General features: G+C 33.8%; 1 protein-coding gene across 3 annotated transcripts in view; it reads right to left on the bottom strand.

Moving 5' to 3' along the window:
* srgap3 (SLIT-ROBO Rho GTPase activating protein 3) overlaps positions 1-20509 on the bottom strand; it is a 207656-nt gene extending 187147 nt beyond the window's left edge. For all 3 annotated transcript variants that reach the window (XR_012408115.1, XM_005166115.6, XM_684980.11), the window contains exon 1: positions 19981-20509. Coding sequence is in view for 2 of the 3 variants with exons in the window: in XM_005166115.6 (XP_005166172.1) it covers positions 19981-20047 (67 nt within the window). In the remaining variant the exon portion in view is untranslated. The remainder of the gene's footprint in view (positions 1-19980) is intronic.
* Positions 20510-24117: the final 3608 nt, after the last annotated feature.

Genomic DNA, 24117 nt, shown 5'->3' with positions numbered 1-24117 from the left:
AGATGTAAACTCCACACAGAAATGCCAACTGGCCCAGCTGGGATTCAAAGCAGTGACCTTCTTGCTGTGAGACGACACTGCTGACTATTGAGTCACCGTGCCACCCTGACGAACAAAGTAATTTTTGCTTTTATTTTTGCACATAAAGTTATGGGAGCTTCATATGATTATTATTAATAATAATATTAAAAATGTAAACAGTATAAAAAATGTTGTTCTGTTGTCAGATTAAATAATAGAATCTTTAAATAAAATAGTCATCACTTATAGAATACATAGAAAAATATTACCTTAACTATTTTAAAATAAATCAGACTATATTCTGTAATAATAAACACAATTTCTTAAAAAAAGGGCTTGGTTTTCTCAAATTGGACATCCATCCATCCTTTGACAGAATATAAGTTGCTATGGCAATAGTCACTGTCTGCTTGCATTGAGAGTGAATGGGTCTTCAATGAATCACATAACTGTGCGGCACTAAGCAGCCCTGTACAAACTATTGAGCGGTGTGTTCGTCTGTGAGTGTGTTTGTGTGTGGTAGGACCATGAATCACTGCTGGCCACTCGGCCTGTACCACATTAACCTGTCATTTACATTCCTGCTGTGTGATGTATGGCCGAACGGGGTCTACAGGCCAGTTTCAGAGCAGGTAGACCAATTCACCAGTCACATATAATGAGGAGAGGTCAAAAAAAGGGAAAGACAAGAAAAACAGGACTGGGATTACGAAATTATGTAACCTTTCTTGTATTTCAAAGGTTTTCACAGATTGTCTCACTATAATCAAACACATTCAGACCTTTGTGTTCATTTAAGGGTTTCATTACATTGCACTCTGGTGTTGATTCTGTTTTTGAGATGATGTGTTTTATAAGGCATCTCAAAAACTTTCAATAATAAAAACACTAAATAAACTTTGATAGTAGTGAGAAAGCAGCGAAAGCGGCGTCAGAAATGTAGTGCTGTCCCCTCATAGCATGAAGGTAGCTGGTTCGAGCCTCGGCTGGGTCAGTTGGCGTTTGTGTGGAGTTTACATGTTCTCCCTGCGTTCGTGTGGGTTTCCTCCGGGTGCTCCGGTTTCCCCCACAGTCCAATGACATGCGGTACAGGTGAATTGGGTAGGCTAAAGTGTTCATAGTGTATGAGTGTGTGTGGGTGTTTCCCAGAGATGGATTGCGGCTGAAAGGGCATCCGTTGCGTAAAAACGTGCTGGATAAGTTGGCGATTCATTCCGCTGTGGCGACCCCAGATTAATAAAGGGATTAAGCCGAAAAGAAAATGAATGAATGAATGAATAATGATGAGAAAGCATCTGTTTCATAGCAATGTTTGCTCAAGTTGTAGTTTAAGTTGTAATTCACCAGCCTCATGTCAACAGAAGGGGTTAATTAAATCACACCATTTGATTAAACATTTTATTTGATTATTTTTGATTATTGACCTTATTCTACAATGCGGAAGTGCGCTTGTTTTTGCTATAGTTTTAGAACTTCCGATTCAGTTGCCTATGGGAGAAATGACTTGTAAGAATAATTTATAATTGGCAGAAAATCGTCAAAACTACTTTACTAACAAGTGTGTCCTGGGCTGGGACGAAAAAAAAGAAAAGAAAAAAAAAATTTATATATATATATATATATATATATATATATATATATATATATATATATATATATATATATATATATATATATATATATATATATATATATATATATATATATATATATATATATATGTATGTGTATATATATATATATATATATATATATATATATATATATATATACACATAATATATATATATATATATATATATATATATATATATATATATATATATATATATATATATATATACACATAATATATATATATATATATATATATATATATATATATATATATATATATATATATATATATATATACACACACATAATTTTTTTTTTCATTAACTCTGGCATTTTGGGCCAGGGCGGCCTACTACATACAATCAAAATGCTACCCATCTGTGCATGCCCTTGAATATATTTACAAACTCCTATTCTATAAAAGAACAAAAGCTATATAGGGGAAAAAATTCAATTATTTTATTATTACAATTAAATTATAATCCACCCTGAAGTCTATTTTGCGTCCCTGTGTGTTTTGAGTGAGCCTATATTAAATAATGAACATGAAAAATCTGCCTGCTGATGCACACATATAATGTTGATTAACAAAATAAAGTTAAATAATAAAAGTAATGTATTGGCAACCTTTTATAAAATTAAAACATTTAACTCAACGGTGAAACATCAAAAAATAGCTTAAAGATTTGATATAGTCAATCAAACTAAACGATTAAAAATTCAACAAATATTTATTTGGGCTCGAACTGCAAAACCAAATTTAAAAAATTCTGCTCGCGCGTGCGGTGTGAAACAGGCATGACTCATGACTATTTTGACAAATACACACTGATGTTGCACGCTCACACAGAGCCAAAAATGGGAGTTTGTGATTGGGTCAGCTCAATGTCAATAAAGAAAAGAACCACTGGGCTGCAGATTATGGCACGTGGGCTGGTCTGTCTGAAAAAAACTAAAAAGCATCTTACTTTCAGAGCTTTACACATCACAGCATTTTAATTTGGCAGAAAAAAAGATAGACTGCCAAGCGTTTTATGGCCCAATCAGATCATAAGATCAGCTGGCCCAAAAAGACCAGCGGAAAACTGCCCAATCTGCCAGATGGCCTGTCCGTTCCTGAATGTGTCCATAACTATACATAAGTAGTAGGATAATACAATAAGAAAATGTCAGTTTACAACATCAAGCTGCATAACGAGTTGTTTTTAACATCTAAAAATCAATTAAAATGAAAGAGACGAGAAGTCTTGAGCCAAAAAGATTCCAATGGCTGCGCCCGCTCATATTTCAAGAAGAAGGTCAATAGACATCCACATGCTTTTTCAAAGAATCTAAAACCTGAGGTAATCATACAGGAAAGCTAACAATCCTTCATTTAGTTTCTTTAGAACTAAAGGTCACAAACCACTGAGAGGAAGCTAAACCTGTTTTATCAAGCTAAACCGGTTCTTTTTTTAGGATTATCCTTTCAACTTTAAACCTATTAAATGACCAAAAACATGGTAGAGTCTGAGAAAAAACTCAGACAAAGACTAAACACTAAACAAACAAAACAAAAAACTGGTCGAACTAGTTGCAATACATTTTCCACATACCCATGAAACTAGCTATATCACATTTCAGAATATCATTTTCTTACAGAATGTAATTCCCTAATATGACTATCAACAAGGCTTAAAGGGTGTTTTTTTGTCAGGCAATGAATGTTGGTATAACTACAAAATCACAAAAGCCATGAAATGAAAACTATAGAATGACAATAACCTCTGTAATAAAGTAAACACTTTGTATTTGCTTGCTTTCAAACATTTTTCAAACGGTTGACAGTATTTTTGCTTTATCTCTGGCTCATAAATCCCCCAAAATAAATCTCTCGACTGCGTTTAAAGGAGCAAAATAGCCTGAAATATTGCACACCTCAGAGATTACATTTATCCTCTATGATAAGATCGTAATTGTTGTTTTATCAATGTGTACATTGTGTGAGACAGTATCAAATGTATATATATATAAAAAGTGCATTTTTAGAGTTGAAAAGCCTGTGATGAAGTGTGTGATGTGTCACATGCAGTGAGAAAGACCCTGTAATTATGAAAGCTATTTAACTTTATGTAATTATAATGTGATGAAAGCACAACTTTGTGCATCTCACAGCAACATGGCAGTGTTTCAACCCTGAGTCAATCGGTTTTTAAATTTATGAAGTCACTTGTGATTCAGTTAGAGTTGCACGATATTGGAAAAAACATTGCGATATTATTCGTTGTGTTCTGAATATAATTTCACAAAAGATAACCTAAATAACACATAAAAAGTTCATACATCTGCATAAAACATAATAAACAATTTGCAAGCATATTTAAGAACAACAGAACAAAGATAAAAAATGTATTGTTCCGTGTTTTATGGTTTTCTGTGATTTCAAAAGGAAATTCAATATTAATCAAATGTAAAATAACACTATTTTGTGTTCATCGTATAAATAGTTAAATACGATTCATCTCTGTTAAATCTATAAACTATGGAATTTCTTGGTTTAAATTTGCTTGATATCTTAGTCGCAGGTCTTAAAAACATATCTAAAAATCTTTCACTCTATTAGGATTAAACACAAACAAATCTCTTTTTGAACTGTGATTATCCTGGTTATTATAATCCTAACTCGACATTGCCGATCCTGCGATGTGCCCATTGCAGATTCCCGTATTCAGAAATTGATGCTGAAACAATATATTGTGCAGCCCTAGATCAAGTCATAAAGACTGACCTGCTTGGTTTCTAAATGAATCAACCATTTTAAACAATACGTGAATTAATGATTTTATCAATCATAAATTATCAATATATTATTTTAAAAACATAATGACACCTACTACTACAGTTTTTATAGTCAGATTTATTTATTCATGATGATATTCATGACCAGTCAAGATACCAGTACAAAAACACACTCTGCAATATATATATATATATATATATATATATATATATATATATATATATATATATATATATATATATATATATATATATATATATGTATATGTATATGTATATGTATATATATATATATATATATGTATATATGTGTGTGTGTGTGTGCGTGTGTGTGTGTGTGTGTGTGTGTGTGTGTGTGTGTGTATGTATATGTATATGTATATGTATATGTATATATATATATATATATATATATATATATATATGTRTATATATATATATATATATATATATATATATATATATATATATATGTATATATATATATATGTATGTATATATATATATATATATATATATATATATATATGTATATATATATATATGTATATATATATATATATATATATATATATATATATATATATATATATATATATATATATATATATATATATATATATATATGTATATATATATATATATATATATATATATATATATATATGTATATATATATATGTATATATATATATATGTATATATATATATATATATATATATATATATATATATATATATATATATATATATATATATATATATATATATATATATATATATATATATATATATATATATATATATATATATATATATATATATATAGTTAAAGTCATAATTATTAGCCCTCCTCAATTATCAGCCCCCTGCATATGTTTTGAATATTTTTGCCATGACAGTAAATAATATTTTACTAAACAAATAACAAATAAAACAAAACAAATAAGACTTTCTCCAGAAGAAAAACTATTATAAGAAATACTGTGAAAAATTCCAGTGACTTCAACTGTATATTTATTTCGATACTGCACATTCCTACTCGAAATCTGTTCTAGTGTTGCACAATATACCGATACAAAAAAATGTATCAAAACTATATGATTCTGTTTTTTTTTTTTCAGTAAACCCCCACAGCTCAGCTTGTGGACAGAGCTGATTCTCAAAGTGAAATTTATAGCCCACGAAGAGTATAAGCCCACGAAGCAAAACAGCCCATGTGCAAAACACGTACACCTGTGCCCTGCTTCAAGCTTGGAGGATGAATGTAAAATAAACTTAGTCTCTGTGTGTACAGACGAAGTATCAGTCACACCCCTAAACTTTACCCGAGTTGAGCACGGTGACAGCGGAGAATCCCAATGCGGAGCCGAAAGCAAAAATCAGCCTCGACAATGGCGGTCTGCACCATCTAAAGCAGGGGTGTCCGGTGTCCTGCAAACTTTAGTTCCAACCTTAATCAGACACACCTGGGCTAGCTAATCAAGCTCTTGCTAGGCTTTCTAGAAACAACCATGCAGGTGTGTTGAGTTAAGTGGGAGCTAAAATCTGCAGGACACCGGCCCTGCAGGACCAAGTTTGGACAGCGCGTTGACCTAAAGCTATGGGATGCTGTAGTAATATCTTGTCAGAGAAACAACATAAACGTTTATCTTTTTAACAAATACACATTTGTATGAAGATGATATCATGGACAGCTAAAATGCATGTCATGCATTCACCCCTTTATTAATATATAAATGTTTAATTATACACAAATATGACAGGATCGCGAACAGTATGGTTCAAGCAAAATCTTCAGGTTCTTTGAGAACCAAACCAAAAAAGTTATGTGCACTTTTGTCTATAGTTTTTTTTTTTTTTTAAACAAAGCTGCAACTATTTTATGTATGTTAAAACAGCTGGACTGGAGTGCTGGCACAATTAGTTTTTAATTTTTATATTTGTTTTACTTTTTAAAAATGATTCTACTCTGTTTCAGCTGACAGTAAACACAGAGTGTTTATTAATAAATAATGTTCTGAAAGAAAAAATTACTATAAGTATTGATTTAGTATCGGTATCATGATATTTAATTTAGGTATCGTATCGAAGTCAAAATTTTGGTATTGTGCAGCACTAATCTGTTCATAATTTCAGTTCTTCTAGCACAAAATTAAATATTTAAATCAGAGGTATATTAAAGCTGCCATTTCCACCATACAATGAAACAGACCATAACCAGTGGCTGTTCGACTCCAAAAAGAAGCTAGTGCAAATTGGTTCTTTGTGGTCACCAGCTGAATTTGCCACAAATCTGGCATGAAGCATCTCAAGGCACCGACGTCAGCAAACACAGAGGTGATTTCAGGATGAAAGATTTTCAGGGAATCGTTTCTACACTAAAAGCTCTTATATGGCTTCAAGACTTGGATTATAGCGTGTGACTCCCACTGACTAGCTTCCTGATGCTTTTATGTGGCTTTCTGAGAAATACAAAATCACCATCCACTTATCAAGCGGAGCTCAGACATTTTGGACTCTGATCTTCCAGTGCATTTCACAAAGACTAAAATAACACCTTGATTAAAAACAACAACATAAATGGCGAGGGGAAATGTTGTTTTGTATGATCTATTCCTTTCTCCCATTTAATATATGGGTAGATTTAAGTAGATATATTTTTGTAGTGTTGATGTTCAAGAAAAGGGGTCACTAACATTATCAATCGTATTAGCTGTTTTGTTGTAGTTGTTGTTTTTGCATTTTACTAAACTGTACCTTAAATACAACCTATGATGTAATACAGCAAAAACTCTTAATAATATGCAAATAGCATGAGAGAGTGTGATCTTCATTTTTGGACACTTATCTTCATATAATGGTATTTATGTAAAATTAGGAATATTAAACAGTAGGGATGCACCAATACCAGTATTGAATATCGGATTGATACTTGGTTAAAATACTCGTACTCGTATCATACATGAAATGTAAATACCACGCACTGATACCACTCAACAGTTATTCACTACCTGAATGTGATTGTTGTCCTATACCTGACTTCAATGTCTTAATGTATGAATTAATGTATTATATATTAATAGCTTAGTCCTTATAAACAATCCATTTATAAAATACATCATTAACATATCTATAGGCTACTGAAGAATAAACCGAATATGCAATATGATCCTTGCATAATGATCGCAGCAAAACAACCTAGCACTCATTTTATATATAAACTATAGATATAAAAAGTAAAGAAAAAATCACCTAAACAATCCTTATATTTTAGAGATGGTGGTCAAAATTTGCATAACCAACTACTGATCTTATCCATCCGACCCACCCAGAGTTAAACATTATGTAGCCTACTTTTTGACTACCTGACTCGCAGATTAACAGCAGGACTCGCGTATATAACGAAGAAGCCCATAACAGGGTTTTATGCGTCCCCAGTATGCAGTGTCAAGAGAGTGACAACATAAGGTAAGGTAAACTGCATTATGTAATGTGTGAAGTGGTGGACGCATGTCAGCACAAGGATAGCTTATCTTTTAAATGTCCATGCTTAATCGGTAATCAACACCATATATCAGTGTACAGTGTTATCAAACAATGTGAATATTTTTGGCTTTTCCTGTTTTGTTTTTTCAGTTAATATGTCAGACTACACATATCTTAGCAATTGGGCGTGGCTAACATACTTAACCACGCCCCTCCAACAGTCAGTTTTGATAACAAACAGAAATGGTGAGCAGAAGGAGTCTGTAAGGCTGTAATAAATATACTGAAACCCTTTTCCCGATCTTTCTGAATGAAATGCCTACTTTACTACATCCAATCAGCTCGCAGTAGAAAAACAAGTCACACCCACTGTTTTCCTATTTAACATTTCAACTGCTTCACAATACAGACAAAATAACGGTTGCAGCTTCCAGTTCATGGAGACTTTAAAAGTACAAAAGTGAACCATAAAGGTACAAAAGCGTACCCTAGGTACAAATGTCCACCTGTATGGTACAAAATTATACCTTTTGAAAAGGTACCACCCCACTGACAGATTTTGTACCTTTATTTTTTGAGTGTGTACATGTCAAATTAGGTCTGATATATTTATTAATAATTTTACAAATTTCTTTTTTTCATTTAGAAGTGTAAGTAATTTAGTAATTTATTGAACTATGCTTGAGACAGTGACACCATAGGACAGTTTTGAGATTTGGCTCATGGCCATATTTAACCATTCACTGCATTTTAAATAAAGTCAATACTAATTATTAAGGTTGCATGACTGATCGAAAAAAGATTGTGATCTCGATTACAACCTTACACACAATCTTAATTCTGCTTTTCTACGATTCAGACAATTATTTTTTCAAGGTCAGGAGAGAAATGTAAAGGAGGTCGCACAAGTCTTCACATTGTATTATATACGTTGCTCAGCAACATGGACACCTCCAAATGGTGTTTAACGTGTCACACACTGTGTTTACAATGTATTGTTCATCTAAAAAGGTTCTGTCTTAATGTAATGACGCATTCTTGGCCGCAAATTCACAAATGAGCTGACACACTGTTTATTTACTTCAGAGGATGCCAGTGATGCCTACTTTAGTGAACAGGACCTGCATAGGCAGTAAATAGTTCAGTTGTAAATAACATTTAGTTAACATTTAGCAATCGTTTGAAAGCTGTGTAGGAAGTATGATTTGCATGTATGTTTTTTTTTTCTCACAGTGACAGCAGACATGACATGAGCATACTCCGCAGTGAAAAGTGAAACCAAAAACGCGCACATCTTTCGAATAATCATATAGTATTTTAGAGTTAGGATTACGACAAGCATTTGATATGTTTTTTTTCTTTTATAGCGAACACAGAGTGTTGAAAATAAATGTTTAACAGTGGCATTATAACTCCGCTAGCCTATAAAACGTTGAAGATGATGCAAAAGGGAATCTGATATTGACAAATGTCTCATTATACCAGTAGGAAAAAAATGTCTAATAATGTTGTCAGGTTTTTGTCTCAATCATAATAATTCAACTTCAGAATTATGAAAAGTTTTATTAATAATAGCCTACTTATATTAACCTTTATTTTACATCTACACAATCGTAAGAAAATGGTGATCTTGATTTTAAGCAAAAACAAAATTGTGATTTTCTTTTTAGCCAGAATCATGCAGCCCTAATAATTGTTTTAACATTTGTCATGTTTTTTCCATCCAAATGTAGATTTAAAAACTATATATAACGTGAATATATCACCTATAATACATCAACTTTAGAAGTGTGAACTTAAAGTGTGTTGTGACATAAGGGGTTAAAGAATCCAGAGTTAGAACAATTAAAAATGAGAACAACCAGTGTGATCTAATTTGCTCTAGATGTGTGAGAAATTCTAATTGTCAAATACATGTAATTTGCATTTGACCCTCTTCTGTACTCGTCTTGACAGCTTGAAAGGCTCCCCTGAATTTGGAAACATTAATTATGCAATTTGCATGTGCATGTGTCAAGGGCGTAGTGCTTCTGTTTAATTAAGCAAGGTTTCACATGGAAACATGCATGAGCGGAAAGTGGGAGGGTTTATGCTAATTTACTCTCAGCTGCTCGTAAGGATTGTTTATCATCCTAACAGGGATTCTCACCAGCATGCATATTATGTTAGCTGCTTTTTGCCTAGCGATGGTTTGCAATGGTTGGGTCTCTTTAGAGCCGTTGCAGGAAGCTTATAATGAAATACAGAATTAAATCGCTCCTGTCACGGTATGAGTTATTGCTACCTTGCTGGATTGGTATGCTAGAGACGGAAGTTATCAGGATGATGTGGTGATTACCGCACTGTTATTCGCATGGTGATTTCACTGTGTATTCTGCACTGATGGAGACTATAATTGGACTAAATAAATGTATCTTTCTCAGTCTGACATCATTAAGAAACACTGACATGTGTTGTTAGTATTTGTACGAGTTGCAAAGTTCATAAAAAAACTTTGTTATTCACACTCATGTCAGAGATTTGCAATCTTTGGGGACCTAAAATGTATTTTTCTTCTTAATTATTACAATTTCATAAACGTGGGAAATCATACTTCAAATCATATAAGAGTAAGAAAATAAAAATAAATAAATGTCCAGACTCCAAACAAACAAATGTATTTACTATCACATAATCAGTTCAGTAATCAATCAACCAATCAATATTGTTTGTATATCAAGAAGACTGCTCAATAAGACGACCGATACTTTTCATTTTTGTAGAAAATGTTACCTCATTAATTTGGCGTATGGCTGCACAATATCAGTATCGATCAGTATCGTTTTAAACTTAATAACAAATTAATAATGATAAATTCTATTAAATTGTTTATAAAACCAAGACTATGCAGTATTGTATAATATATATTGTAAAATAGCACCTTTAATGGACATTGGAAATTACAGACAGGAAAGTGTGGGCAGGAGAGAGTAGGGAAGGATCGGCAAAGAACCTCAAAGGACCTCAATCGAGAATTGAACTTCGGTCACCGTGAGCACCTTAGTGCTGTGTCGACCCTCTAACCACTAGGCTATTGGCGCCGATGTTATTTTCCAATACAATGCAGCCATAATTTGGGGATTTTTTTTTTTTTTGGTTTTATTTATGCTACCATAGATAAATATAAAACTAAAAACACAAGTAGTTTACAGCAAGTCCCTGTCTAAATGAGTCATTGACATTGACATTCATCATCCATTTACATGATTTATTCAAAACAGCCGATTCATTTAGAAGCAAAGCAAGTGGCTGTGTTTAGAAATGAATAGTTGGCTCAATCGATTAATTTAAAAACAGATTTATTCAGGAACAGAACACTGCAGTGTTGCTCTGAGATGAACAAATGTTTTGCTCAATGTTTGTTTGGAACCATTTTCACTAAAATAAGAAAGACAAAAAAGAAAAAAGACTGTTATGATGCGTTTAACAGTCATCATAATCTAAAATCCTTGAAAGTTTTTAATATTTTAATTATTTTAAAAACATGTATATATAAATGTATGTAATATTTGTATTTAAGTATTTATTATATCATCTTTGCATTAAATTACAAAAAATGAATTACCACTTGTGCGAGGCATTTGTAATGCAGCGACAAACCAGCAGGCTGAGCACATTGTAAAACATCTGAAATGTTGTTTTGGTCATTTTTAAAAACAACTTAACCGTTACATTATTAGTGTTATCATATTATGAATGACCTCCAGAACTGTCATGAGCGTCTGTACTCCGCATCTCACGCCTTCAAACGCCACTGAGCATTTACTGCATGTCAGGATTGCCTTCTGAGTCAAGTCATTTATTAAATTAGGAAAATATTCATGCAGCTTCTCCTACTGCAGGAAATTGCCTTTTTACTGTTGATATTTGGCGCCAGTTAATCAGGAAGTGATGATTATGTTCGCTTTGACTTGTTGGATGGAAAAGCTGCTTTATTCGCACATCTATCATGCAATAATCCAGTTTTGCGCATAAAGCTAATTCGCATTTTTAGATAGAAACATAGCTACTGTTCTCTCTTCTGGCTGCCGTTATCAGAATTATCCTTGATCTGAAAGTCTTGTTAACACCATCATAGAGTGTTTCTTTTATTATTTACTACATTGTTTTAATTCACTATAATCTTTTATGTAAAGCTGCTTTGACACAATCTACATTGTAAAAGCGCTATACAAATAAAGATGAATTGAATTGACTTTCAGCAAATGGGATTGTAAATAATTATTTGTTGTACTCTCCTATTCACTCACTGCACTCTAAGTTTATCCAACTATGATGACTTCCACTACTGGGAAATCCAGAAATGTAAAAAGAGTCCATAGTTTGTTTAAAATTGTACTTAATATTAACTCCCAGTCATTTAAATTGCATTCTAAGTGGCTAATGTCAGTAAAATAAACATTACTGGAAAACATTAATAAATAAGTGAAGTTTTTAAACTAATTTCGAGAGGAGCAGGTGATATAATTGACTGCAGCTGGCCACCTGTCTACACTCATTAGTTAGCCAATCAGATCTATCCTAACTCACTATAAGTAGCCTAGCTAGATATTACTCCCTTATCTTCGTTTTCCGAAGAAACCCCTCATCCACCCCTTTCTCCTCCTTTCCTCCTTTAAAAAGGGGAGCTCTCAAGAACCACCTGATCTCGTACTCCCCTCACATGCTCTATGGACCTGGCGGGAGCCCTGGGCTCAACTATCTCCGAGCTCAGGGTTCTCTCCCGGGACAGCATGCCAAACCTGCTAACAGTTGTCAAGCAATATCTAAGTGTGAACTCTTGAAATTACATTTTAAATGTAAAAAATTATATATACTTTACTATATAAAACTGCCTTATAAAAGTATTCATCCTTGGCTCTCAACTAGTCCTTTTTCTTTATTCCTAATTAACATTCTTCCTTGATTTAGTTTAACCTTTCATCTTTTCAATCTTCACTCTTTTATAATTCATCGTGACTTCAATTATTCACTGTATTTTTTTTAAAGTTGCTTCGCTCTTCCCGTTCGTACATTATGTAAGTAAAACGCCACATGATCATTGATTATATATGTGTCTCTTCACCAGCTCATGTCTCTAGATCTGCACATCGCATGTTTCACTTCACTGCTGTTCTCTTGGGTTTACATCCACACAGAGGTGCCAGACAGAAGGCCAGTTTGTGTTAATGGCTCCAGAGCTGCTCAACCCTTTAACTAATAATGGCACCATTTGAGTCGGTCATTATTGCTTCACATTTAGCTTTATTAGTGAAAATGATGATTCGAATGTCGATAAATGGATATCCACATATTACGCCTTCACCAAACTCTTACAAACAAGTGAAATTATAATATAACGTGAGATAGGTGATGACTTTGACCATATCAAGATTATAAAGCTGCGTGATTAATCATTATAGGATTGCAATCTGGATTGAAACACCCGCTCAATCTTAATTCTAAATCATCCCAATTTGCATGTTTATTAAACCGTTCACAATCACAGCTGTACGTTCAACTCATTTGACCCAAAGAGACTAGTCTTCATGTGTAGTTCAAAATGCTTCAGTCTTTAGTCTTTTTGACCAGTTTTATTATTTATTATTATCGTTATTTTAACAAGTGAATGGCACAATTACCACAGAAATACTTGGAGACTTTTTAGATTGGATATAGGCATGTGTCGATATTCAATAATTCAATATATTGTGATAATAAACATGCACAATATTCATATTGTGGGCACTTTAAAATACAGGGAATACACATTTATTATTTAAACTTTCTAAGTGCTTCTTAAGAATATTCACATTGTATTGGCTGTTGTGTTCAAAACAGCATCAAATGCTTGGAGATTTAAGCTGTGGTCTGTATGAGTCCTAATGCCCCAGTATATTGATGAGGATAAATATTTGTACTGCTTAGTGAGCGCTATCTTTCGGATGAGACGATAAACTGAGGTCATAACAAAATCCCAGGATGTCCTTCGAAAAAAAGAGTAGGGGTGTAACCCTGGCATCCTGGCCAAATTTGCTCACTGGCCTCTGTCCATCATGGCCTCCTAACCATCCCCATATCCTAATTGGCTTCATCTCGCCGTCTCCTCTCCACCAATCAGCTGGTGTGGGGTCTGGCGTAATATGACAGCCGTCGTGTCATCCAGGTAGATGCTGCACACTGGTGGTGTATGAGAAGTGCTTTGAGTATCTAGAAAAGCACTGTATAAATGTAAGGATTTATTATTATTATTATTATTATTATTATTATTTAAATAAACTCGCAATAAAAACTACAAAAACATTTATTAGTTATTAGTTCATTTCTTAGTTACCATCTAATAATGCATTCAAATATTAGTTGTAAATTTTACAAATTACAATTACAAGTTATAATTAAATATTGTCTTTTTGCATTTTTGTATGAAATACAAAAAGTATAAATAAATAGGTATTGTTTTGTTATTATAACTGTTAATGTAACCTTTTTTGCAGCTTGATAATACAGTATAACATGATATAAGCTTCGGAAATTAATCGCAACAAGAAAATTTGATATAGTCCGTCATGAGGCTAATTGGATATAAACAATAATGTCTACAAGTGACATAGCCTTCAGGGACATTTGAAATTAACTTGACACTTCAAATGAAGAATGTAGCAATGGTTATTTTATGCATGTGTTGTTCAAAACGTATTTGTCAGTAAACAAAAAATACCTCAAAAATGCAGGAGTGAAACTTTTGAAGCCCTTGAATCATTCAAAGTGAAAATGAATATGTTGCCATCAATGGAGAGGTGGTTAGTGCATTGAGACATGCACTCTGGTGCTCACGACGACCTGGGTTCGATTCCTGCTTTGAGGCCCTAAACCGATCCTTCCCCTCTCTCTGCTCCCATGCTTTCCTGTCAATACTTTCTACTGTCCTATCCAAGGTAGAAAAATAATTAAAAACAAAATAAATACATAAAAAAATATTATAAAAGGTATTATATAAAAACATTCAGAATCATGAAACAATCACCATCTCAATTTTAAATTTAATAATTGTGATTATCAGTTTATCCAGAATTGTACAGCTTTAATGTATTAAAATCCGTTAAATCTGCTATGGTAAACTGCTGTGGTTCAAGGAAGTTAAAGGGTCTCCAGCAGCTAAACAGAGCCCCAACATGGGTGTGTGTCATGGGGTCCATCTGGCATTAACAAGCCACTCTGTGTCATTCGTGGCTTGCTGCTCAAAAGGCCAATGATTGAAGATAAAGCTCATTACTATTCCAGACTACATCTCCCTTGTGTAACCACTAGATCGAGACTTGACAAAGACTGACTGTGGCCTGTGACCTTCTCAATTTGAAAAATTGAACCAAATGAGACTGCTGGAACAAAACAACAACAACAACAACACTAATAACTAAATGGAAACTGACATTTAAAAAAATTAAAGTGGGAAAGGAGGTTTTAAATCATGAAATAAGTGTTAACTGTTAAACTTGACACTCTGATTTTCTACTTTATATGTTAAACTAAATTATCCAAAACTAAAATTAACTTTAAATTATTAAAATCTCTCAATTAAACCTTTAAAAATATTATAAAAAAATATATAATATTAATATTAAATATGAAATATTAAAAATATAAGAAAATTACTACACATTATTACTATAAAAGAAAATACTTATACAATATTAAATAAGAATTATTTATAAGTAACAAGTATTTTTCTTCAACAACTACCACTAATAATAATAATAATAATAATAATAATAATAATAATTTGTATACCATCTATAAAATTAACTCTCTATGGGAAATAATAATAATAATATGCATAATAATACTGATAATTAATAGTGGTAGTAGTAAAGTCTAACACTACAACTAATGTAAGCCTTGATTCATAATATATATTCTGGTATTTCCAAACCTCTTGCGTACCATTTTATTTCAGACAGGGGGAGGGCCTGCTGCACATTTTAATGTTAATGGCATTTGTTAAAGAAAAGAGGGGCAGCATTATAGACCACAACAGTTATGTAAATCCAAAGTATGTGACGGGGCTCTATATGCTTGAGAGCCATGTGGCCTTTTTAAAACACAGAGGGCCACGACTCTCTTTTAACAAAAGCTACTCAAGCGAGAATCACATCAGAGACGTTTAGTGCGAAGGGATCCTCAAGTAGACGAACAGACTTTGTAAATCCCACCACAGATTCAGCGTGCATCACATTACACTTAATCCCTGCGATTCTGGACAGCCCGTTTTTTTTAAATGTTGAATATTAATAAAAGCCAGCTGAGAGAAATGACCAAACTGAGCTCTGCTGCATAAGCAAACACGTTTTAAATGAATGCAAGCTGGTGCACAGCTAATACTATTAACCATTAATAATTAATGGCTAATCTCAAGTCATAATTCACCTTTTCTCTAGGGTTTACCATTCATATCAGCACCCAGCCTCTTTTGAACCCTCGCCATCATTGTTGAGCAGCCTATCAATGAACTCTTCTTAAACAACCTTTTTGGAGCAAGCCTGGTTATTTACTAAACTCAGACAAACAACAAGTATACACTCAAAAATATATATTGTTGATGCTTGTTCAAACTACTTATGTAGTAATAAGCTGAAACAATGCTACTCTTGAGGCTTTTTGGGACAGCTTAATTATTTTATGTTCAATATACTTAAATATTTTTAAAATGTTTTATGTATTTTTAGGGGTTTTTCACCTTTATTTGGAGAGGACAGTAGAGGTTGCAGACAGGAAAGTATTGGGAGCAGAGAGAGGGGTATGGTCAGCAAAGGACCTTAACCACTAGGCTATTGGCCGTGAGACAATGTTTAACAATTGTTTATGTTTTTTTTAACCACTTTATTTTTAATTACCAACATTACTAGGGCAAATAGTTTTAGTAGTCAAAAACAAAATAAAAAATTTAATTTGATATTTTTATAATAAAATAGAGAAAAGTGTTAAAGAGATACTTAAACTTGATCAATAAAATGTTACAAAGTGTATGCAGTGGTTAAGTGCAAATGCTAAAATATCAAAACAAACTTTAAGGTGTGAATAATAATGATACAGTAAACCTCAAACTCTGTAAACAAAAGAAACTATGATAATCAAATCTGAGCATTCAAGTAAAGGAACCAACCATCATTATTCAATTACATTACAAATTGTCATGTCGAATGACCACATTACCACTATGCTAACATCTCTTGTGCCATCTCAGCTCGTGGCTTGGATGAACAAGAAAAGAAACCAAAAAGCCACTTTGGTGACATCCTTACATCCTTTTTTATTTACAATCTCCTAACTGATGCAAGCCACCACACTCATTTTCGTTAGTGTTGTTATTCTGACCTAAAGTGACAAGCAAGTGCATTGTTTCCTTCACCACATTTAATGTGCTTTGCGCTCTTTACCCCCTGTCGACTTTCTGTAACTAGGCAACCATCAACCGTTTTCTCAGAGGATGATAAACAGACAAGCCATTGCTGCAGCTCTGATACAAAATTATGGGGGAAAAAATTTGGATGCGCTGTGTTTGTCTGAAGTAATTATTCTGCCATTATTACTAAAATATGTATATTCCATACAAAGTCTGAAGCAGATTGGTTAGTTCTACTTTCATAAATTGCGATGCGCTTGTGGCATTCGGAAAAGCTCAGATGTTTTCAACTAGGTGGGCGCAGGTCACGAGTGCTCCACTTGCACAACATGTGTGCGTCTTGATTGGAAATGACAAACTTACACCCCAAGCTTATTGGCATTGTTTCCAAGGCGTGTGCTCAGAAGCCACATTTCAATAAAACTGTAGCGCTTTATACCGAAACTTCATACCAAATCTTTTGTTTAACAAAACTGACAAGGGTGTTCGGATACTGATTTTGTCACGCAGCCCGTGTGTCCACTCAAAAATAGGTTTGTTGTTTATTCAAACTACTTATTTAAAATGAACTGAAACAACAAAATTCTTGTGATTTTTTTGTGTTACAACTTAATTGTTTTATGTTCAATCCTCTTAAATTAGTTAAGTTACTTCATTTGTGACAATCTGAAAAGATAATCTGAAAGAGTTGTGTGCAACCCTGTAGTTTTTAATGTGTAAATTACAGCTGTGAATGGACACACTTAGTCAAACACCAACTGTCATTCAAGTCCACTAAAAGGGAAGCATCTCGTAAACAGAAGGGAACAATACACTATACAACATCTGAATCTTGTTCCCAACATCCTTGACTGATCACAAGAACGTTGCGTCCGCAGTGATTATACTGATGCATGCTCACTTCCATCAGAATTCGACCTGCCAAAAAGCCCTTGTAAATTGTAAACAAAGGAGAAGAATTAACTGAGCTCAATGGTCGCCTTGAAGTTCCACCCATCTGTGCAGAGAGCGCGACACTACAATACACCATTCTACCCGGCAACAAAAACCCCTCAGCCAACCTTCTTATTTTCCTCCAAACACATAATATATGCTCAAAGACTTAACGGCAGGAATATCTGTTCAACAGTGCATGAGTCACCATAACAATAAAGCCCATTTCAATATATCAAACCATTCCTGTGGCTGCCAACAGAAGCAAAGTTAAGAATGTCGTTACTGTTGGGCACATTTTCGACGTGAGGAAGGGACAGATGGCTTCAAAACGGCGAGGACATCCCGCCCAACTATTGCACAATGCAACTTCAGATAAACAAACCCAAAATCAAACACTGGGGTTAAAAGCGGCAGCAAGAATCGGATACAGTCAGGTGCTTAATTAGCTAGTTAACTATGAGATAGGGTTAGTGGCTTTGTAAGTACTAATAAACAACCAAATGCTAGTAATACGCATGCTATTAAACATCTAGTTAATAGTAAATACTGTATGTGGTCCCTAATGGAAAGTGTTAACACAATATCACATGCAATGACTAGTCAGAAAGGCAATTCTGTTAGCAAAAGTACTGTTAGCAACAACTGCAATAATGAATATGCTAATAAAAAAACAAGTTAGTAAATGTGTTCCCTATAATCTTAAGCATTACCATATTATTCGTGCATATCTTTACACAGCTAAAGACAACTTTGGGTAAAAACAAAAAAACAAAATGATGCTAGTATGTGGAAATTACAAAGCTAGTGCCTAATACATTACAGTAAAGTTGATTCTACTAATAGGCTACTACTAGTTAGTTATATAACCAGCCAATATACTTACACAAAATGAACAATTACACTAATGTAATTAGCACCACTTCGATATGAAAAAAAAACAGCTACCGACTAACTTGAGGTAAATAGTTAATATCAGAAGCACTATGCTTTACTAGTAACAATGGACTAGTTACTTGGCACTGTTCTCCACTGTGAGCTTAAGGACTATTGGCTACAATGTATTTGAGTGAAGAGAGAGAAATAAGTAGGCTGACTTAATGAAATGGACAAATACTAGGTTTTATACAAGTACTACGTTATACAAATGGCAAATCAATACAACAAAAACATTATTACACTTTACACTATATTGAATAATTTTTGTAGGAGGAATTACTAGTTACAAAAAGAACAATTACACTAATGTAATTAGCACCACTTCAATTTGAAAACACAAGCTACCAACTAGCTTAAGGTAAATAGTTAATATCAGAAGCACAGATGCTTTACCAATGGACTAGTTACTTGGCACTGTTGTTATAGTGACCACTTGGAGCTTAGGGACTATTGGCTACCATGTATCAGAGTGGAGAAAAAGAGAAGTAGGCTGCTAGCAACTTAATGAATAAGCCAGATACTATGTTATACAAACACAATTGTAATCAATACATCAAAAACATTTTTACGCTTTTATTATATTGGATGATTTTCGTACGAGGAATTGCTAGTAACTATTAACATGCTCATTTTAAACGGTGTATGTGTTTGCACGCAATCTAACAATAATCTTAGTTAATTTAGTGCAGCAGCAGGTTATCAGTATCAGTAAACATCCAAGTCTTGCTGCTGCAGGCCAAGTGCAATGATCATCTGAACTCCTCATGAAAGGCAAGGCTACATACCTTTGACTTGCGTCTCATACTCCGCAATGATCTCCTTGTCTTTCTTAATCTTCGTCTGAGATGACATTTTTCTTTTTGAGGTATACACGTAGAATCCAGTGATATGTTTAGCCTTGCGCGCGAGCTCCCGACTGTCACAGTTTGCAGCTTTTTTCCCCACCTTCTTCCTCGCCAGTTACTATCAGAAGTGTCCTTCAGAGCACATCGGCAGATAATCTGGACACTTTCCTCCTCGGAGACTAGCACAAGGGCAGCCAAAAGCCCCCCGAAAACACCTGCGCTTTCTCGGATCCGATCCCTCGCGTTCAGAAGAGCTGCTGAGCTCGGGGAGAGGCTGCTCCTCCTTGCTCAAGATCTGCCATCTGAAGTGACTGAAGAAAATAATACAATTCCTGCATACAACAAGAGGGTTCAGCAGAACGGCGTTGTTTCTGTGCCCATCCCGTTTATGTGGTCCTCATGTCCGCGTGCGCTGGAAGCGAGAGCTGAGATGGTATAATCTGAGCTTGATTGGGCTCCGTTGCATTACAATCTCAGCGGCAAAGCGATGAAGAGAATAGCGCCCGAGCGTCGTATGAGACTCCTCCTATTGTCGAATTCACTCCCTCAACCAATCCAATCAGTTCCATATGCACCCCTCCCAGGGCGCGCACACACACACACGCACACACAGAGGGCGTTTCGTTTACACCACTTCCATTCTCTCAAGCCAATGTGTGTAGCTCAAGGTATCATTTTCCACTGAGGTGAATCAGTATTTGGTTTTGTGTCCCATTTACCATAGCTATTTACTAAAATGTTAAGTTGTCCACTCAAAATACTTAATTGGGCCGCGAGGAGCAACATTTGACACTTTGATGATGTGGGTGCAAGAATTAAATACATCAATAAATCCTAAATAACATCTGTTGTCAAATAAACCTGTCAGGGTGATTGTGGTAAATTTGTTTAGTCCTGGAATGGGGTTCATTACTAGTAGACTGTAGGCTATACAAATCTTTTTAATCAACAAATATATACATGAATAAATATGCGGATACTGATATCAGGATAAAATAATGAACAATCACTAAATCCAGTCTGTTGGTGTTTATTCTGTAATGATGACTAGTTTATCCTTGTATGGATAGGATGTAAAAAATGGATGTATGGAAAGGATGTAAAAAATGAATTGCGTGCAGATGAAACATTTATCTTTAAGGCATATTCACCCACAAATGAAAATTCTGATAACATTTACTCTCACTTGTTTTATATCTGTTTGAGTTTTTTTTTTCTGTTTATCACAACAGAAGATATTTTGGAGAATGCTGGAAGCCTGTAACCATTGACCTCCAGTTTTCCTTCTACTATTTCAGTGGTTAAAGATTTTTAGCTTCCTTCAAAATGTCTTCTTTTGTGTTCAACAGAAGAAACTGATAAAGGTTTTTATCCACTTAAAAGGGATCAATTATGGAAATGACTATTATAAGGGATTTAAACAGTTGTGTGGCAACAGTTTGTAAATATCATGTCTGTAGTCAGCCTATTAAAATGGGTTGTTCTTTTTTCTCAAAAAGTGGATCTTTTCACAGTCATTCGCCTTATTTTTTATTAAATTATGAGGGTCATTTTAGTCACATTTTAAGCACTAAATTTATCTTGTAGGATGGTTATCATTACTGCACATTTAGATGCAACAAAACTATTTCCCACATTTTTGTCAAAGTGCTTACCATACTATTTTATGTTTACAAAAATTTACTTTATTTACAAATGTGCTTTAAGTTATTTCAGTTTTTTATAATGTAATGAGATTACAATTTTAAAATAAAATCTTTGAACAAAGAAATATAAAAAAACTTATGTTTTATAATAATATAATTAATAAAATATAATATAATATAATATAATATAATATAATATAATATAATATAATATAATATAATATAATATAATATGTTATAAATACAAATTTATTATCATCCATCATTTAAAAAAACAATTTGTTGAAATTTGTTAAAACTTGTTTTAAATAAAAAATTGCAGCCTATTGGCAAGTAACAAACTAGCCAGCTCAATTCCTAAGTCAGAATTTGTCCATTTCAATAATAAGTAATTCCGCTGTGGTGACCCCTGATAAATAAAGGAACTAAGCTGAAGGAAAATGAAGCAATGAATCAATTAAATTTGTCTTAAAACCTTCTTTTATCGGTTATTTTCACAATTTATGATGCCATACTGTACAAAATGGGACAAATGAGCTCATATAGGGGCCAAATACAGGACTATCTCAGTAGGGGGTGGGTCTTTCGAACCACCCGAACACCCCTGACTACGGGCCTGAATATAGCCAGCCTCTTATGGTAAAAATGTATTAATTCTGTTTTCTTCATCGCACATGATAAAAACTGCAGAAACACTTTGACTGACATTCTTCCTTTGTTCATGTCATTGAAGGGGAAAAGTCCTGCCCATTAGTCTTCACAGTCTCATAGACAGCCCTGAGTGCGAAGCAGCCGCCTGCCATTAGAGGCATTGTAAGAGTTTTAGGTTGCACAAATTAACACTGTAGTCATGAAAAACTACCTTCTGAGCCATTTTCTTTTAACATTTTCAGTTTTTCACAGAGATAATGTTAGTAGTTTTATGCTGATGCACAGGCAATTGTAGCCCACACCCTTTAAAAAAAAAGCGCTGAGAGCACAATCTTATTTAAACTTTAAACAACAGTCATCAAAATGGCACAATTTGGATCAAAATTGGAAATAAAAGGGGCAGTTTCAAAAGTCGTAAAAATTATCTGTAGAATATTTTTAGATAGAATTTAACAGGCAATTCAAAACATATCAGATGTATTATACCTCATGTGAAAAGGGGCATAATAGGTCCCTTTTAAGGATGAGTAAATAGTGAGTAAATTGTGAGTACATTTTCATTTCCGGGTGAACTATCCCTTACTTAAATAATTGCTTTACTTAGAGCAGCAGTCACCAATCTTGGTCCTGGAGGGCCGGTGTCCCTGCAAGCTTTGGCTCCAACTTCCCTCAAGACACCTGCCTGGGTGTTTCAAGTATACCTAGTAAGACCTTGATTAGCTTGTTCAGGTGTGTTTGATTAGGGTTGGAGCTAAAATCTGCAGGACCCCGACCCTCCAGGAACTAGTTTGGTGATCTCTGACTTAGAAAGACCACAGAGCGGCCAAACATGAAAACAGAAAAACCAGCCCACTATGATAACAATATGAAATGATTAAAAATATGGTTTCTCAAAACCAATTCCAGTTACCCCTGACATATGTGCTTTGGGTTTATTTCCTGCAGGTTTGTCATTACCAGTTTATCAAACTAAAATGATTGTCCTGTGTCTTGTTATGATAGCACTCTATTGGCAGAACATAGAAAGTCCCTCCATTGACCACTGGCTGAAAGATTTGACACATTACATTGAACTGGAAAGAATCACCTACAGTATAAAGGGCAAATTAAAGGAGTACCATAATATTTGGCATCTGTTTTTACAGTTTTTTGAACAAAACCATACAATGGCATAAGCGAATACCTCTCACTACTGACAATTTTGATTAATATGTGTATTGTGTATTTTATATGTGGAATGCAGTATATGATTTTATTTGTCTTACCCCATGTATAGCAATATATTTACCTCTTCAACTAAATTTGGATGCTTTTGGGGAGGGAAGGGGAGAGTGTAAAGTAAAAAAAAAAAAAAAAGAGCAAAAGTGTAAAAAAAAAGTGTCATTTCATGTTTAATTTGAAGTGTTTTTATTCTACAATAAAAATGTTTAAAATATATATATGGTTCCACAGAGAACTTTTAACAAACAAGAAACTTTTAATGTTGATAAAATTTGCTTTATGTTGGCAAAAGGTTTCTCTTTTAAATGTTTTTTGAAGAAATGTTCACTTAAAGTTTCTTTAATGTTTATTCTATGGCATCAGTGCAATGAATTACAAAAAAAGCCGCAACATTTAACTCAGAATCAAGTACCCTGCTCCAAATGTATCATAGAAAAAAATATAACACCATTTATAAGGGCATTTCACAAAATACAAACAACTAGAAGTAGATTTCAATGACAAAAACAGTGAAAAGTTCCTCAGGGAAGAGATAATAGTCGACCCCCAGTATCTTTAT

The sequence above is a fragment of the Danio rerio genome, chromosome 6 (assembly GCF_049306965.1).
Source record: "Danio rerio strain Tuebingen ecotype United States chromosome 6, GRCz12tu, whole genome shotgun sequence".
NCBI lineage: Eukaryota > Metazoa > Chordata > Actinopteri > Cypriniformes > Danionidae > Danio > Danio rerio.
The sequence above is the reverse complement of the archived record's forward strand: the minus strand, read 5'-3'. Positions and strand labels throughout refer to the sequence as shown.